Raw genomic sequence first — 19101 nt, 5'->3', positions numbered from 1 at the left:
GCGATAATATTGCATTTCGGAACTATAGAGGAAAGAACCGGTTCAGATATAGTAGAAGGTTCATATTGGCGAGACAAAGCATCGGCTTTGGAGTTCTTAGAACCAGGTCTATAAGTAAGCACATAATTGAAGTGGGTCAGGAATAAGGACCAACGAGCTTGTCTGGCGGACAGTCGCTTAGCTTCCCCAATATAAGACAAGTTCTTGTGATCCGTTAAAATAGTAACAGGATGTAAGGTCCCCTCCAATAAATGTCTCCACTCCTTTAAGGCCATAATGACCGCTAAGAGTTCCCTGTCGCCAATGTCATATCTACTTTCAGGGCCAGACAGTTTCTTAGAAAAAAAACCACAAGGGTGTAGTGGTTTATCCACCCCTAACCTTTGCGACAGAACAGCCCCTACGCCTGTCTCAGAGGCATCGACCTCGAGTAGGAACGGCAGAGTCGTATCAGGATGGACTAGAATTGGAGCAGAAGCAAAAAGATCCTTGAGAGTCTTGAAAGCAGCGAGAGCTTCATTAGACCAAGTCTTAGTGTCAACCCCCTGTCTGGTCATATTGGTAATAGGTGCAATAATAGAAGAGTATCCCTTAATGAAGCGCCTATAATAATTGGAGAAACCAATAAACCTCTGAATAGCCTTGAGTCCCTTAGGCAAAGGCCACTCTAAAATGGACTGGAGTTTGTCAGGGTCCATCTTAAAGCCCTCCCCAGAAATCACGTATCCAAGAAAGTCTATCTGAGACTGGTCAAAGCTACATTTCTCCAATTTACAGTATAAGCCATGTTGCAGGAGTTTGTGTAATACCTTTCTGACCTGTCTGTGGTGGCTCTCAACCTCTCTAGAGTGTATCAGTATGTCATCCAGGTATACAATAACACAATCATGTTGAAATTCCCTAAGAACCTCATTAATCAAATCCTGAAATACTGCAGGTGCGTTACAAAGACCAAAAGGCATGACCGTGTATTCATAATGCCCATAACGGGTATTGAACGCTGTCATCCACTCGTGTCCTTGCTGGATTCTCACCAAGTTATATGCCCCTCTGAGGTCCAACTTGGTGAAAATTTTAGAGCCTTTCAGACGATCAAACAGCTCGGTAATCAAGGGAATCGGATAGGCATTTCTGATGGTTATCTTATTCAAACCTCGGTAATCAATGCAAGGTCTTAGTGAACCATCCTTCTTTTTAACAAAAAAAAAACCAGCCCCGGCAGGAGAAGAAGATCTCCTAATGAATCCCTTGTCTAGATTCTCCCGAATATACTCCTCTAGAACTGAATTCTCCTTAGTGGATAGGGGGTATACATTGCCCCTCGGAGGCATGGTACCAGGTAGTAAGTTAATTTTACAATCAAAGGTCCTGTGTGGAGGTAGAGTATCAGCATTCTTTTTGTCGAATACTGCTTTTAAGTCTAGGTACAGGGGCGGTATCTGTATCTCTGTAGACTGGGTAGAACTACCTGGTGTGTTAATTACACCCAATGGGGAAACCCTCTGTAAACAATTCTCCTGGCAACCCTGGCCCCATGAGAGTATCTCCCCTAACTCCCAATCAATAATAGGGTTATGTCTTTTTAACCATGGGTAACCCAGGACTATGGGAACAGAAGGGGATGAAATAAGCATAAGCGATAAGTTTTCCTCGTGTAAGATACCAACAGTTAAGCTAACTGGAATGGTCTCACGAGAGATAACAGGCTCAAGTAAAGGTCTACCATCTATGGCCTCAACGGCCAAGGGTGTATCCCTTAACTGGGATGGGATAGTGTGTTTGGTAGCAAAGGCTTGATCGATAAAATTCTCAGCAGCACCGGAATCTATCAAAGCCATGGTCCTTAGTACTCCCCTTTCCCAAGTTAAAGAAACTGGTAGCAGAAGCCTGTGATCTTTATAATTATGCGTAGAGGACAAAATAGAAACACCCAAGGCCTGTCCTCTAGAGAAACTTAGGTGCGAGCGTTTCCCGAACGATTAGGACAATTCAGGCGTAGGTGACCTCTGACTCCACAATACATGCATAATCCCTCCCTTCTCCTGTACTGCCTCTCCTCCTCTGAGAGGCGAGTATTGCCTATCTGCATAGGTTCAGAACATAGTGAGGTAGTGGAATCAGGACTTTGAAATGCGGGAGGTAATTTAAATGAAGGTCTAAGGTTCCTCTCTCGAGTGTTCTGTCTCTCTCTTAAACGCTCATCAATACGAGAAATGAATGAAATTAAATCCTCCAAATTTTCAGGAAGCTCTCTAGTAGCAACCTCGTCGAGGATTACATCTGATAGCCCATTCAAAAATACATCTATATATGCCTGCTCGTTCCACTTAACTTCTGCCGCCAAAGACCTGAACTCTAGTGCATAATCCACAAGAGTTCGGTTCTCTTGTCTCAGGCGCAACAGTAACCTAGCTGCATTGACCTTTCTACCAGGAGGGTCAAAAGTTCTTCTAAAGGCAGCTACAAAGGCATTATAATTATATACCAAAGGGTTATCATTGGGTTGGCCCATCTCAGAGCTTTCTCAATGAGTAAGGTGATAATAAATCCAACCTTCGCCCTATCTGTAGGATAGGAGCGAGGTTGTAATTCAAAGTGGATACTGATCTGGTTAAGGAAACCACGACACTTCTCAGGTGAGCCACCATAACGTACTGGTGGTGTAATACGGGAAGAGGCACCTACAGTGGCTACCTCTAGGCCTGAGCTCACAGGAGAAATAGAAGTAGTACGCGTCTCCTCTGGCGGGTTATTAGCATGAGACAATAACGCCTGTAGTGCTAGCGCCATCTGATCCATTCTGTGCTCCATGGCTTCGAACCTAGGATCAGAAGGACCAAGCTGACTGTTTGTACTTGCAGGATCCATTGGCCCTGTCGTAATGTCAGGATCGGGACAGGGATCCAACACGCAGAGTACAAACAGGTACAGGATACGTATACCGGACCTTAGAATGGCCGGACTAACGTACGGAGAATATAGAGAATAGTCAAAGACAAGCCGAGGTCGAGGGAACGAGAAGACAGGTAAGCGAGGAACAAGCCAGGTCAAGGGTAACAGAGATAAACAGAGTAAGTCAAACAAGCCAGGTCAGAACCAAAGGGATAACAGAAATACAAGAGCACTGTGTGACTAGGCAGACTAGAACCACGACAGGGCAATGAGCAAATGGGAGAAGCAAGTTTAAATACCCTGGCTCGGAAGGGTAGACACGCCTCCGACGAGTCCTGATTAGTCTCTGAAGGATTGAGTGACAGGTCGTTCCGGGTTGGCGTCATGACGTCGGTTTCCGGACTTCATGCTAGAAAAGGAAGTGAGTCCCTCGCGGCCGGCGTTTACGTGACCGGATGGACCGCGAGGAACAGAGGAAACAGCCCGTCCGGACGGATGGACGTCTAAGTCTCTACCTCTCTCGGAGGTAGAGACTTCAGGTACCCTGACACATGTGACATGTCATGATTCCCTTTTATTCCAGAAGTTTGGTCCTTAAGGGGTTAAAATAATTAAAATGCTAATTTCACCTCTTGGGAACTCTTCCCTAAATGGTGCTTCTCCTCAATGAAGCCAACATGATGTTTTCATATTAAGTAAGACAGGCTTGCAAAAAGAATTTGACAGCTGCTGCAGGTCATGCCCTATATTTACTGTGACAGAGAGCAAGTGAACCACATATCAATCAATTCTCAGCATGAATCTCAATGATTAACAGGAGGGGGAGGGAACAAACCTTTACATTTATATATTTGCTGCCAAATCTACTAGCATGATGAACAAATGAAATTTGAAGTACATTTGTTTTATTTAAACTTGTCTGGGTTGGATACTAAAGTGAGAGTTCCAAATTAAAGGTCAACATTTGGCTATTTTGGATCAAGTTTAGAAATTCACTTTGAATTCTCACTTTGGTAAATAACCCTGAAACGTGTACAATGACAAGTACACATTAAGGGATAATATGAATTTGTAAGCTGCTAGCATGCTTCAAAAGGCGACGTAACATCAACATTCTATGTGAAAGAAAAATAAAATGGTCAGGTCTCTTGTTCGGCTAAGTACTGTACTCTGGATTAACCTCAGGCTTATGAAATGCACAGAAAAAATTGCAACAAGCAAGTAAAATACATGAAAAAAAAAATGTATTCCACAAATTTTAAAGGTGAAAACATGGCTTTACAATAATTTTCAAAAATACACAATGTGGTATATATCTCAGGTGTATGCAAGTAGTTCTATTAATATGTATTTATGAGTAATATGTGACCTGCTAAATGTCATCAAAACAAGACATATACAGCAAATCAGCTTGTTAAAATTCCACATCATCAAAAGTAAAATGACTAGGTCTCACTTTAACCAGTGGTGGTCGGGTACCTTTAATAGGGTGTTAGACTCCTTTCCTGGAATTTGACCCTGCCCCTATCCCTTTAAACTCACCTCCTGGCCTGTTGAACATGGTCCATTTAACCCCTCTCTTGCCTCTATGAGAAGTCACTCTGCTCAACATTATAAACATCTAGATCATAGCCAAGTTCCCCAAGATCTTGAAATGATTAGCTATCTAGATGCATTCAACAACTTCTCAAGATATCCACCAAGAGCAAGGTGCAGAGCTGTTATCATTCAAGATACCAAAGGAACACAGAACCCATAGAACACTGTTTTGTAAAACACAATTTTGATTTAGGTGGACCTCACACCAGGAAAATAATCTCAGTAGTCCTTACCACAGACAATAGTTTTTTTATTTGTTTATTTTATGGTAGAAACAAAATGGTGGAGCTGTCCAGCTGCTAATAGTTGAGGAGTGTCCACTACAGGAGTATTGCTTGGCGTCAAAAAGACCATGGGGTTTCAGTCCAAAGGTAAATGGACACACATACGGACTTTGACCCATCCCCGAACTATGCCCAGGGCCATATTTTCTAATAGTTTAAGTAGGCACCTGCCCACAGGTGCATGGTTAATGGGGGCTCCCTACTCTGCCTTTTAAAAGTCTCCTCCCTCCTCAGCTGCTGACCAGAACAGAGGCTGCTGCACTCTGGGATCACTTTATACAGTCTGAGGTAGCCTAATATGTGTGTGGTCCTGCCCCATCAGATTGAATACGGACTGGATGTCCTCATGCTCATAGGGCTTCAAAGTAAACGAAATAGCAAATTTATTTTAAGGAGACATGCATTTGCATATAACCAATGTTTCAGCTCAACTACCTTGACATATTAAGACAAGTTTGGTATTGGGACTGAAATGGTGAATGTATGCCCGTGCACAGCTGTAAAAAAACAAATTATGTTATTGTGTTGCTTTCTAAGTCCTACAAGTGTGTCCGGCACTTTGGCTGAGAACATCAAATTTGATGATCTCAGACAATCCAATGCTTTCCAACAGGAAAGCATTGGGAGACTATTGTGCATGTGTGGCAAAAAGCTGCACGGCCAGTCAGCATCTTCATGGGGAGTGTTTAGCACCTCTATGCAGACCCAATCTAATACACTGCCCACAAATCCAATACCAATCCAATTTATTAAGAGAGTAGATAGGGTAATCTGCCACTCTGATCAACTCAACCGGACAGTTTGCTGTCTCCCGGGTGCTCGGGGGCCGGCATGTTGCCAACAGAGTGGAGGGATTATTGGGAGGGGCTGGAGATGACCAAGCTGTCATGATCCATATTGGTACCAATGACAAAGTCAGAGGAAAATGGAAGGTCCTAAAGAATGAGTTCAGGGAACTATGAAGTTGTCACTCGTGCAGTACTCACACTCACCACTGTTTCTGTTTGGCACGGTTTCTCATTTCTTTTCGTTAAGCACTACACCTGGCCAGGGCCAGATTAAGAGCCCAGTGGGTCTGGTGCTGACAATTATGAGGGGCCTAAGTACAGAATCTTATCGACCAAAAACACTAAAACAGTCATACCTCTCAAGCGTTATGTATCTGGTGATGAGGCCAGAGGGGAACTCATAAAATGCAGCTATAAGAAAACTCAGATTCTCTTAAAATATGATAATCTCTCTCTAATTCATGCTTTCATCTTTCAAGTAAATCCATACCCCCAAACAGCAGTATCCAGTTAAACAGGAAGTCAATGGGCGGTGTAAAAGGGTGGGCCACTGACGCGCATCATGTAACCAGAACCCCCAGAAAGGGACGAACATGCCAAAAACGGTGGCGTGTCTGCCCAAAGAATTGTAAGGCTAGCCTGGCATGAATGCATGTCAGGCTGCCTGCCAATAATGCATGCTGGCCAACAGCTTCCTGAGCTTGGCATAAATGCATCTAATGATGCGCTTGCTTCATGCTTTCTAAGGACTGTCCCCTAGCACTCATATGTCTCCTTGCCTTCTTACTAGCAGGCAGAAGCTTCTGGTATACAGTCTGAGACAGAGAAAAGGTGAATGTAGTGAATGTAGAAGAAAGGGAATATGCTACAGTGTTAGAGAGACCAAAGTCAGCATTACCTTAACTAATTTCATTTCAGCCATTTCACACAAGTTTTGTTTCCATATATCCCTCTTAAGTTTCCCTTCTTAAGCAAGAGTATGTGAAGAGTAGTTAGGGTTGCCACCTTTCTTGGAAAAAATACAGGCCTTACTAATTTGCATAACTAATTATGTATGCTGACATCACCTTATGTAACTCACAAGGAGTAGAGAAAATTCAGTGAAATCACCTAAAAACTACTTACAGTTTGATTCTGCTGTATAGATGGATTGCTCCCAGTATCTCTCTGTCTCCCAGTGTCCCCATGTCGCCCAGTGTCTTCTAGTATCTTTGTCCCCATGTCTCCCAGTGTCCCCATGTTACTAGGGGACACTGTGAGGCATGGGGACACTGAGACTATGTATCACACTATCCCTATGTATCACAGTGTCTCAGTGCCCCATGTCTCCCAGTGTCCTAATGTCTCTGTGTCCCCATTTCACCCAGTGTTCGCTAGTGTCAGTGTCTCCATGTCGCCAAGTGTCCCCATGTCACTAGTGGACACTGAGAGACATGGGGATACTGAGACACTTAGGGACATTGAGACACTTGGGGACACTGGGAGACATGGGGACACAGACACTGGGAGACATGTGGACACTGAGATACTAGGGACACTGGGAGACATGGGGACACTGAGACACCAGGGACACTGGCAGGGAGACATGGGGACACTAAGACACTTGGGGACATTGGGTCCCTAGTGTCTCAGTGTCTCTATGTCTACCGGTGTTCCCAAGTGTCTCAGTGTCCCCATGTCTCAGTGTCCCCAAGTGTCTCAGTGTCCCCATGTCTCCCAGCGTCCCCTAGTATCTCAGTGTTCCCCGGTCTCAGTGTCCCCTAGTGTCTGTGTCCCCATGTCTCAGTGTCCCCAAGTTTTCCAATGTGTGTCTGTGTCCCCATGTCTCAGTGTCCCCAAGTGTGTCTGTGTCCCCGTGTCCCCAAGTGTTTCAGCGTCCCCAGAGGTCTCCCTGTGTCCCCATGTCTCACAGTGTCCCCTAGTGTCTCAGTGTCCCCATGTCTATCTGCAGTCTTTACCCCATCCCTTACTTCCCTAAGCTGTTTGCTGTCTCTGCAGGCTGGGAGCTGCTGTCTGGACTCTCTGTGCTTTGTAGATGCTCCCCCGCGGATCAGTGAGTAGAGAGATGCCAGTATATGCTGTAACTTCCTATCCCTGCCTCTCTCCATACACAGTGACATCTACTGCCTGTTGCTGGTATTGCAGAGTAAACTCTGTTAAGAAAAATACCGGCATTTGTATTGCCGGTAATACTGCAATATCGGCACGGCCAGACAGCCTCAATTAAATACCACCTAGGTGGCAACCTTAAGAGTAAAAAAAAAAAAAGAGTACAAAAAACAATTATTTTTTTGGGTGGAAAAAAACAATGGGCCTATTCCATGGGCCTGGGCCTGGAGCTGCAGCTCCATCAGCCCCTATGTTAATCCGGCCCTGCACCTGGCCCTTGTTTAGCACCTATATATTCTGGTTTCTCCCCTCACTCCCTGTCAGATCATTATCCTTTATCCTGTACCTGCTGGTTCCTAGTTCCCGTGACTCCGACTCCTTGCTCCTGTGTATCCTGATCCTGATCCTGTGTTCCTGTTCCGATGTCCTTATGGTCCTGTGTTCTCATCTCTGCCTGGTCCTGTGTCCTGTTCCTCCTGTTCCAGTGTTCGCTTGCAGTGTTCCTGCCTATGCTCCATTTCCAGTGATTCTGACCTTGCTGCCTTATTTTCGTGTGACCTGCTTTGGGCTTTGCTCCTTGGTGTTTTTTTATTTAGTGCTTGGTGGCTTAGGATCTGTGCCCCACTTATATTCTGTGGTTGCTGCACTATCCTACTTAAGGCCTTTACTTTTGCCTGACTATTAACTGCACTCTGCATGCTCTATTGTATTTATATTGATTTCTTGTATATAGTTGTGCCATTGTACATATTTTGTTTTGTATATTATATCCTTTTGGTTTTCTTTAATACATATTTTCTTGTTTGCTCCATTCATCGTGTCCTTGCATTATTTCTCTGCTAAGTTGGTTCCCACATTTAAAGGGACAGTGCTGTCGCAGGGCAGCACCCCTTCATGTCCTTACAGAAGTAAGCTAAAGAAAAGGACCTCCAAGGTAATATTTTCAGAAATATTACCTGTGCCGTGCGCTACAGCAGAAAGGCAGCGGGAGATTAGAGAGGTCAATGCATGGCCAAAGTCTTGGTGCAGGAAAGAGGGTTTGGGGTTTTTAGAGCACTGGGCCGATTTTGCGCTTGGGTACAACCTGTATAGTCATGATGGATTGCACCTAAACGGAAGAGGGTCTGCTGTGCTGGGGGATAGGATGGCTAGAAGGTTGGAGGAGATTTAAAACTAGTGGTAGGGGGGGGGAGGGTCAAAGCAATCTAGAAAATGGAGATAGGATGGAAAGGAGATGGGATTTAGCTCGGAACAAAGGGGTGGAGATGGGGGGAGGGGAAAGCTCAGAACAGAGGAGGTATGTAATATTGATAATTCACAAAAAGTACAAAAGACTCATGATAATATTAAATGTATGCTTACTAATGCAAGGAGCCTATATAACAAAATAAGGGAACTAGAGGCAATAGCATACACTAAACAATACAATATAATAGGCATAACAGAAACATGACTGGATGAAACATGACGGGATGAGACACATGACTGGGCAGTTAATTTAAATGGGTACACGTTATTTAGGAAGGATAGGAGAAACAAGAAGGGTGGTGGGGTATGTTTATATGTCAACCATGAGTTAAAGTCAAATCTTGGAGGCTTTATGGGTAGATATCTGCTTGGGGCAAACAAAGGGAAATCAATTAATGGTTAGGATATGTTATAAACCACCTAATGTAAATATTATTGAGGAAGAACAGCTGTTAGAGCAAATTGAGAAATCTGCAAATCGAGGCAACACGTTAATTATTGGAGATTTTAATTACCCAGACATAAATTGGGATAGAGGGACTAGTAAAGCATTTAAATCAGACAAATAAATGGCATCCTATTTAAGATATATGGAAGCCAATAACGCTTGCAAAAAGGCAATTAAAGTGGCTAAACTAGAAAATTAGAAATTGATAGCTAAGGAATGCAAAACGAACCCCAAATTTTTTTTTCAAGTACATCAATTCTAAAAAAACAAAAAATGAAAGTGTAGGTACACTGGAAACATAGTTGGGTTTATTAGCTAATGAAGACCAGGAAAAAGCAGAAATTTAACTATTTCTACTAATAATAACTATTTTTCTTCAGTATATATTAATGAGGATCCTATGGCAAGAGATATGCAAATGATTGCTGCAAAAAGTGGAAATAACTTGTGATTGGATAACTCGATACAAGGTGCTACAGCTCCGGGGCCTGACGGTATCCACCCACGAGTACTTAAGGAGCTAAGTGGGGAAATAAGTGAACCTCTGTATTTAATTTTTCAAGATTCTTTTGTTTCAGGTGTTGTACCGGAGGATTGGAGGAAGGCAGATGTTGTTCCTATATTTAAAAAGGGTTCAAAATCCTTGCCTGGAAATTATAGACCTGTGAGCTTAACTTCTGTAACTGGGAAAATATTTTAATGGCTATTAAGGGATAATATTCAGGAATTCATTGGGAAGAACTTTGTTATTAGCAATAATCAGCATGGTTTTATGAAACATAGGTCATGTCAAACTAACCTAATTGCATTCTACGAAGAAGTAAGTAGAAGTATAGATCAGGGTGTTGCAGTGGATGTGATCTACTTGGATTTTGCCAAGGCATTTGATAGGGTTCCTTGCAATAGGTTAGTCTTCAAACTAAAAGAAATTGGTCTAGATGAATATTCTTGTTCTTGGGTAGAATATTGGCGTAAGGATAGAGTACAACGAGTTGTAATTAATGGTAAATAGTGATGTCCCGAACTATTCGCCAGCGAATAGTTCCTGGCGAACATAACATGTTCACGTTCGCCACCGCGGGCGAACACATGCGATGTTCGGTCCGCCCCCTATTCGTCATCATTGAGTAAACTTTGACCCTGTACCTCACAGTCAGCAGACACATTACAGCCAATCAGCAGCAGACCCTCCCTAGCAGACCCTCCCACCTACTGGACAGCATACAATTTAGATTCATTCGGAAGCTGCAATCATTTTTTTAAGTTTTTTTATTATTATGTATTTATTTATTTATTTTATTCTAAATGCAAAACATTGTTATATAGGGAAATATTCACTAAATGCCAAACAATGGTATATAGGGGAATATTCACTAAATGCCAAACATTGTTATATAGGGGAATATTCACTAAATGCCAAACATTGTTATATAGGGCAATATTCACTAAATGCCAAACATTGTTATATAGGGGAATATAACATTTTTTGGCATTTAGTGAATATTCCCCTATATAACAATGTTTTGCATTTAGTGAATATTCCCCTGTATAACAATGTTTGGCATTTAGTGAATATTCCCCTGTATAACAATGTTTGGCATTTAGTGAATATTCCCCTGTATAACAATGTTTGGCATTTAGTGAATATTCCCCTGTATAACAATGTTTGGCATTTAGTGAATATTCCCCTGTATAACAATGTTTGGCATTTAGTGAATATTCCCCTGTATAACAATGTTTGGCATTTAGTGGATATTCCCCTATATAACAATGTTTGGCATTTAGTGGATATTCCCCTATATAACAATGTTTAGCATTTAGTGAATATTCCCCTATATTCACTAAATGCAAAACATTGTTATATAGGGGAATATTAACTAAATGCAAAACATTGTTATATAGGGGAATATTCACTAAATGCAAAACATTGTTATATAGGGGAATAAAAATAATGAGGGGGGACGGGACCTACTGTCCCCCCCCTGGCCCCCACCCCTGAGCGGTGGGTGGGGGCCCTAAAAAAAAACAATAAGGGGGGGGACCTACTGTCCTCCCCCCCGCCCCCACCCGTGAGCGTTGGGTGCGGGCCATAAAAATAATGAGGGGGGGAACCTACTGTCCTCCCCCCCTGGCCCCCACCCCTGAGCGATGGGAGGGGGCTCAAAAAAAACAATAAGGGGGGACCTACTGTCCTCCCCCAAGCCCCCACCCCTGCGCGGTGGGTGGGGTCCATAAATCACATTGGGGTGGGGACCTACTGTCCCCCCCGGCCCCCACCCCTGAGCGATGGGTGGGGGCCCAAAAAAAACAATAAGGGGGGACCTAATGTCCCCCCCGGCACACACCCCTGAGCGGTGGGTGGGGGCCCTAAAAAAACAATAAGGGGGGGACCTACTGTCCTCCCCCCCGCCCCCACCCGTGAGCGTTGGGTGCGGGCCATAAAAATAATGAGGGGGGGAACCTACTGTCCTCCCCCCCCGGCCCCCACCCCTGAGCGATGGGAGGGGGCTCAAAAAAAAACAATAAGGGGGGACCTACTGTCCTCCCCCAGGCCCCCACCCCTGCGCGGTGGGTGGGGTCCATAAATCACATTGGGGTGGGGACGTACTGTCCCCCCCGGCCCCCACCCCTGAGCGATGGGTGGGGGCCCAAAAAAAACAATAAGGGGGGGACCTACTGTCCCCCCTGGCCCCCACCCTTGAGCGGTGGGTGGGGGCCCTAAATACTAATAAGGGGGGGACCTAATGGCCCCCACTCGCCGCCCAGGGGTGGGGGCCGGGGGGGGGGGGAAGGACAGTAGGTTCCACCCTCATTATCTTTATGGCCCCCACCCCCGTCCAGGGGTGGGGGCCAGAGAGGGGGAGGACAAAACTCAAACACCCCCACCCAGGGATTCCCCGGGGTCCAGTGGTGTCACTGGGTGGGCGGGCAGGCAGGCTAGCGGGCGTGCGAGGTAGCACTCTCCCCTGAATGCTTCCTTTTCAGCTCCCTCGCGCGCCGCGTACTGATGCCGGAGCCGGAAGATGATGTCATCTTCCGGCTCCAGTATCAGTGCGGTGCCCAAGGGAGCTGAAGAGGAAGCACTCAGGGGAGAGTGCTCCCTCGCGCGCCCACCAGCCTGCCCCGCCGGGTGATACCAGGGCCAGCCTCGGGGGGCCCTGAGGTGGCCAGCTCCAGGAGAAGAGGCTGGCCACAGTGGCATACATACCGGGTTGCTGGTATGTACGCCACTGTCTTTAGTGTATCTTATCCCCCATTTTACCCTTTTGTGTATCTTCGCCCCCCTTGTGCATCTTTTCACCTTCCTCGTGTGTCTCTTACACCCCCCTTGTGTGTCTCTTACAACCCCAATGTTTGTCTCTTACTTCCCCCTTTATGTGCCTCTTACTTTCCCTCTAGCCCCTTTGTGTGCCTATAACTTATTCCAGCCCCTTTGTGTTTCTCTTTCTCCCCTTTCCCAGACCCTCTGTGTGTCTCTTCCCTCCAGACCCTTTGTGTGTCTCTTTCCTGCCAGCATTTTTGTGTTTCTCTCTTAATCATACTGCAAAGCATTGGAATTGATCATTTTGCAATAGCTGAAATAACTTGGGAAAGCCTATATAACAACTTTCCCCACTATCAGAGCTAAGTCTGTGGCAAGCCCTTCATTAATGTTTGTTCCAGCACATTTTTATTATTATGTATGCTGGGAAATATGGATTTTTAATTGGGCTCTTTTGAACTGAAAAACACAAGAATTAAAAGAAAGGGGTCTTCTGATGGTAAGCATAATCTTTTTAAACAAGGTTTAGGTTTATTGCTACCAGCTCACTATTTATTTTTATTAGGTTTCCTAATCCTCTAGCCCCTTCGGGGTGCATAGCATTGTTTTGGGGACATACCACTATCTACATTCTCCCCCTTGATTATTATTAGGGCCTCAACCTGCTGCCAGTTGGTGGGGACTGGTCAAGGAGGGAAGGAGGAGATGCTAGATCCTTCCCCCTGAATTTTAAAATAGCCGACCCCTGCCTACATGAGTAATGGGATTTTTATTGCCATGAGTGGGGTCAGACGGATGGACAGTAATCGGTCCAATATGGGCCTGGAATAGAAAAGCCAGAAGGGCAAGGTCAGTTTCCAAGTAATGTGGAGGACCAACTGATTTTACTGGTGCCAGACCGCCTGGCACCCTGACTGGGTACCTCTGTCAATCGCTGCTTCCTAGTTCTTGCGAGCACCATAACCACTGCACTGTAACACCACAACTACCGTAGACCCCACAAACCGCCGCAGCTTGATTGGGGTCTCACCGTCCTCCACCCACCCTGGACCCAAGACCAGGATCCAGCTTCCAGTGGGTAGACCTCTCCTAGTCCAGAGAGCATAGCAGGACCAGCTCTTATAAGAGCTAGTGATTATACTCAGGGGAGTATTGTGATATAGCAATCCCCAGAGTGAATGTAGTTCTCCAATCCCCCAAACAGGGTAGCATCCTGTTGAGAGCATGCTGAGAGCATCCTGCATTGGCTGTGGTTTATTATATAGAGACATCCAGCAACTCCTGAAGTAGAAAACTGGATGTGGAGTGGCACCTGGGGGACTAAAATGGTCACTAAAATGATTTGAGTACCTACAGTGGGATGGCACAATGGCTGTAGTGGGCTGCAGGAGTTTTGAGCCTTGGAGTGATCCTAATGGATAAATCCCATAGGGATTTGCAGTAAGTGTTTTGCAGGGCATGACAGTTGTTGGTGCTGTGTCATGAAATTCCTAAACAAATACCTTTTTTGGACTTTCATACCTGTGGGTTAGACTAGAGTTAGTGTTTCTGTCTCCTGCCTACTAAAGCCCAAGTACCCACATCTATTGGAGCAATGACATGCTGCATTCCATTTACCATGGTTAAATGATTGTATTATTTTTTTTATTGTTATTTCCCATTTGTATATAGCTCTTTGGGGTTATGTTAGTACATTCATACATTTAGGTGATTTGGCTACTCTTACTTAACTCTTATTCACAATAATTTAATTGATCAAGTCATACTTTTATCAATAGACATAATAAATGTAACGCAAACTTTTAAATAAACACTTTACCTTAGTAGTTTTCTTAGTCTTCCAGTAAGAGTAGAGAAGGAAAGGGTTATTTCAGACAGATGTGTCATGTTACTTAGCTTCTCCCCAATGTCACTTAAAATTGCATCATCTTCTGTTGTGTGTTGGGTAACATTGAATGTTCTGGCAGGTAAAGTGAGTGAAACAAGTTGTGGGAACTGAAATTTGTGCAGAAGGACTTGAAGATCATAAAGTCCTAACCGTATGTTGTGAACAACTTCTAATTTATGCAAGAAAGCAGGTTCAGCAAGCTTTACTACATAAAAAAACCTGTTTGAAGAAAGATTGTCTGCTCTAAAATTATAGCATCGAATCTTGAGTGGGGAATGACACCTCATGAGTAAAGCTTGCACTACAAGCTCATAGCTTCTTTCTGTAATGTAAATATTACATAACACATCAATATCAACTTCAAATATAGATGGGTACAATTTCACTTTCTGCATTTCGATCAAAAGATCATAACAAATCTGTGAGAGCAACTTGGTCCTTTCCCATCGACCTAAGGGTTTCTTGCACTTGCATTCTTGAATTTCAACATCTTTTATAGCCGAAATGTCCACAACTTTAAGTCTCTTTGAATACATTGTAGAACAATTTAAAACATAACTCTTCAAGCCCCATAGACAAGCTGATAAACTATGGTGGCATGTCCAATGAGTGATGTCTTCAGGACAATCAACGGTTTTGCCTAGCAATTTTCCCAAATGAAAATCTTCCAGAGGCCAGTTTTCTACTAATGCATGGATTATTTCTTCTTTTTCGTGTAGGTAACTTGCTTTGAATAAAAGTGGATAAAGATTGTGTGCAAGAGTCTTTATGTTTCTTTGAGCATATTCTTGATTTGATATAAATACCTCAGCACCAATAAATTTTAGGGTCTTCATCCTTCGAAAGTGTACTTTAAACTCTAGCTTCTTTGTGTTTGCGTACAAACACACATTGGAGTCTAGTCTTATTTTTAACAAATGACAGCAACAGTTGTTGCTGCAGTCAAAGTGATGAGTCACTAGTCTATTTCTATCTGTAATGTTAAGTAGTTTCCAGTTTCCAGCTGAAATTAGGACCCTTCACTTTTCAGAATATCTGGTTTATATATTTGGTCAGAAAGGACTACCTAAAGTTGTGCAACTAGTTATATGTATATTTTTAATTGCTTAATTTAAACATGAGAAAAATTAAGTGCATTTATGTAAATTAAAATAGTTAATTAATCCCTTGTTCACAAATATGAGCACAAACTTGCTCTTTACCTGACGTCATCCTGTTATGAACTATGCCAACTTCTTTTTCTGTTCATGCATGAACTTAAAGGGATACTATAAGTGCCAGGAATACAAAGCTGTATTCCTGGCACTATAGCTCCCTCTGCCTCCCACCTCCATCACGCCCGCCCACCGTGGTAAATAAAGGCTTAACAACACTTTCATTACTTACCTTACCCCAGCGCCGATGTCCCTCTGTGCCGGGTCGTGTCTCTGCCTCTACCGATGTCCCGCAATAAGCGGATGCTAATGCGCAGTGCAGTGCGTAAGTACGTCCAGTGTCAGTTACTGGACCAAAGGTCCGTTTGGATGCAGGAAGTGCCTCCAGTGGCTGTCTAACATTGCAGCACTAAGTGCAATAAGGACACTGCGCCCAGACCACTTCAATGAGCTGAAGTGGTCTGGGTGTCTATAGTGTCTCTTTAAAAAAACCAGTTTGTACAACATAATTGAAGGAAGTGGTTATGGCCAGTGATGTATCTTGGGCGGCACTTTGCAGGGGCCCAGGCAGGTCCCTTGTTTGCCTCCTATCCTGGTGGGCTCAAAAGCTGGCCACTTTTGAGTTCCCCCCCCCTCAGAGGCGGGCAGCAAGGCAGCAAGTTCTTCCTGCTCAGCTTCCTCGTTCACAGCTTAATGAAGCCGGGAGCCGGAATATGACGTCACTCCGGCTCCCGGCATCACTAGGCGGCATGCAGGGTTGCTGAGCAGGAAAATCAGAGCTCCCTCGCCGCCTACTCAGTCTGTCTTGCGCGCCCAGCAGCCCCACTGGACCACAGGTAAGTAATCCACTCCAGCTCTCCCAGGGAGGCTGGGTGGATTAAATTAAAATAATAATAATAATGTGTGTTTGTTGGTGGAAATGTCTGTGAGTGAATGTGTGTGTGTGTGTCTGTGAGTGAATGTGTGTGTGTCTGTGAGTGAATGTGTGTGTGTCTGTGAGTGAGTGTGTGTGTGTGTCTTAAGTGTGTGTGTGTGTGTCTGTAAGTGTGTGTGTGTGTGTCTGTAAGTGTGTGTGTGTGTGTCTGTAAGTGTGTGTGTCTGTAAGTGTGTGTGTCTAAATGAATGTGTCTAAGTGTGTGTGTCTAAGTGAATGTGTGTGTGTCTGTGAGTGAATGTGTGTGTGTTGGTCGGTCAATGAGTGTGTATGTGTTGGTCGGTCAATGAGTGTGTATGTGTTGGTCGGTCAATGAGTGTGTATGTGTTGGTCGGTCAATGAGTGTGTATGTGTTGGTCGGTCAATGAGTGTGTATGTGTTGGTCGGTCAATGAGTGTGTATGTGTTGGTCGGTCAATGAGTGTGTATGTGTTGGTCGGTCAATGAGTGCGCGCGTCTGTCAGTGCGCGCCTCTGTCAGTGCGCGCCTCTGTCAGTGCGCGCCTCTGTCAGTGCGCGCCTCTGTCAGTGCGCGCCTCTGTCAGTGCGCGCCTCTGTCAGTGCGCGCCTCTGTCAGTGCGTCCCCGAGTAATGGTGTGTGTCTGTCTATCAGTGTGTCAAATCAGTGAGTGTGTGTGTGTATGTCATTGTTTGTCAGTGTATATGAGAGTGTGTGTCTGTCAATGAGTGTATGCATCTATCATTGAGTGTGGGCATCTGTCAGTGTGTGTGCGTCTGTCAGTGAGTGAGTGAGCGTCTGTCATTCAAAGTGCGGCCTTGACAGGAAGGGGTGGTGAAAATTTAAATTAGGGGGGGGTGCCCAAGCACAGTCCTGCCTAGGGCAGCACAAATCCTAAACTGGTTATGGCACCAGGAGGTCCATGGCTATGGTTCAGATGCCATTGAGATTTGGAGGAATGGGGTATGACTAGAGTTGAGCGGACACCTGAATGTTCGGGTCCAGCGGGTTCAGCCGAACTTTGAAAAAAAGTCTGGGTTTGGGATCGAACTTGACCCCGAACTATAATGCCTCTAAAAAAGTCCTGGAAAGGGCTAGAGGGCTGCAAAAGGAAGTAAAATGTGGTTGGGGGGTGGGGGGGGGTGGGGGAGGGGGGGGTAATAGTAGGACAAGTGCCCTGCAAACAAATGTGGATAGGGAAATCACTTAAAATAACATAAAGTACCTAAAAATTAAAAATACAGCTGAGCCATAAAATAGCACTAGATGGAATCTTCTTTGATTTTAGCTTTGGAAGAACATAAGAAGCTTTATGGGTAGATATCTGCTTGGGGCAAACAAAGGAAAATAAATTATTGGTTGGGATATGTTATAAACCACCTAGTGTAAATATTAATGAGGAAGAACAGCTGTTAGAGCAAATTGGGAAAGCTGCAAATCGGGGTAACACGTTAATTATTGGAGATTTTAATTACCCGGACATAAATTGGGATAGAGGGACTAGTACTTCAGCAAGGGGAATCCGTTTTTTTAATGTGTTAAATGATACCTTTATGTCACAACTGGTACAAGCACCAACTAGAAAGGATGCTTGTCTGTATCTCGTTATAACAAACAATCAGGGGCGGACTGAGCACTCGGGCAAATCGGTCATGGACCGAGGGCCCGAGGCTCTGGGGGGCCCGCCCGCTCTGCAGTGAAGTAACAGCTGGGCTGGGGAGTTAATCATCTCCCCAGCCAGCCTGTACACAGAAAGGGGCCCGCACGGCACTCCGCGGGCCCCTGTTACAAAATACAATCTCCCCTTTGCCGGTCCCAGCAGGGCACACCGAGAGACAGTTAATGGGGTCTTTCCAAAGACCCCCAATAGGCTGCCTCTCAGTGTGCCTGGAAGATAAACAGCACGAGAGCTGTCTGTAACAGATCAGGCAGCTCCGTGCTGCTCATTAAGCAGGAAATGACATCATGTGTCATAAGTTCACTGAGCTGTGCGGAGCTGCCTGAGAACTGTTACAGACAGCAAGCAGTATGGGATACAGCATGCCACAGGTAAGGGAAAGATAAACAGATTCATATAATCATCCCCCTTCCCCTTCTAACCCCTACAGCCCTTCTACCCCCTGCAGCCCACCTACCCCCTGGACCCATTCTAGCCCCTATTATCCCTCTATCCCCTGTAGCCCACCTACCCCCTGTGATACCGGAGAAACTGACGGAAGCCAAGCACAGAGAGATGGACACAGGTTTCTTCAGGAAGGAAGAGATTCTTTATTGGATCACCGATCGGGACTCAGAGGGACTAGCGTCACCAAAATACCACAAGTTCTGAGCCCCGGACAATAGTGCAGGCTCCTTATATAGGCATATAACTCCTCCCATATTAAGCTCCACCCGCACATTCTCTTAACCAATCAACACAAATAAGAATTAACTTCCTGTTTGACCGCATGGCTTGTCCAGCACAATGGAGGAGGGGAATACTATATCCTGTATTCTTGCACATGCTCCGTACACTACTGATCGTATCTTGCCTCGTGC

The 19101-nt window shown here is 44.8% G+C and overlaps 1 protein-coding gene across 1 annotated transcript in view; it reads right to left on the bottom strand.

Moving 5' to 3' along the window:
- The window catches only part of LRRC14B (leucine rich repeat containing 14B), a 42369-nt gene extending 26962 nt beyond the window's left edge, over positions 1-15407 (bottom strand). Inside the window, exon 1 of the mRNA XM_063452014.1 lies at positions 14450-15407. Within this exon, the coding sequence (XP_063308084.1) occupies positions 14450-15354 (905 nt within the window). The 5' untranslated portion in view covers positions 15355-15407. The remainder of the gene's footprint in view (positions 1-14449) is intronic.
- Between the last annotated feature and the right edge of the window lie 3694 nt (positions 15408-19101).

Source organism: Pelobates fuscus, chromosome 4, assembly GCF_036172605.1.
Source record: "Pelobates fuscus isolate aPelFus1 chromosome 4, aPelFus1.pri, whole genome shotgun sequence".
NCBI classification, from domain to species: Eukaryota; Metazoa; Chordata; class Amphibia; order Anura; family Pelobatidae; genus Pelobates; species Pelobates fuscus.
This window is presented reverse-complemented; position numbering and strand designations above follow the sequence as displayed.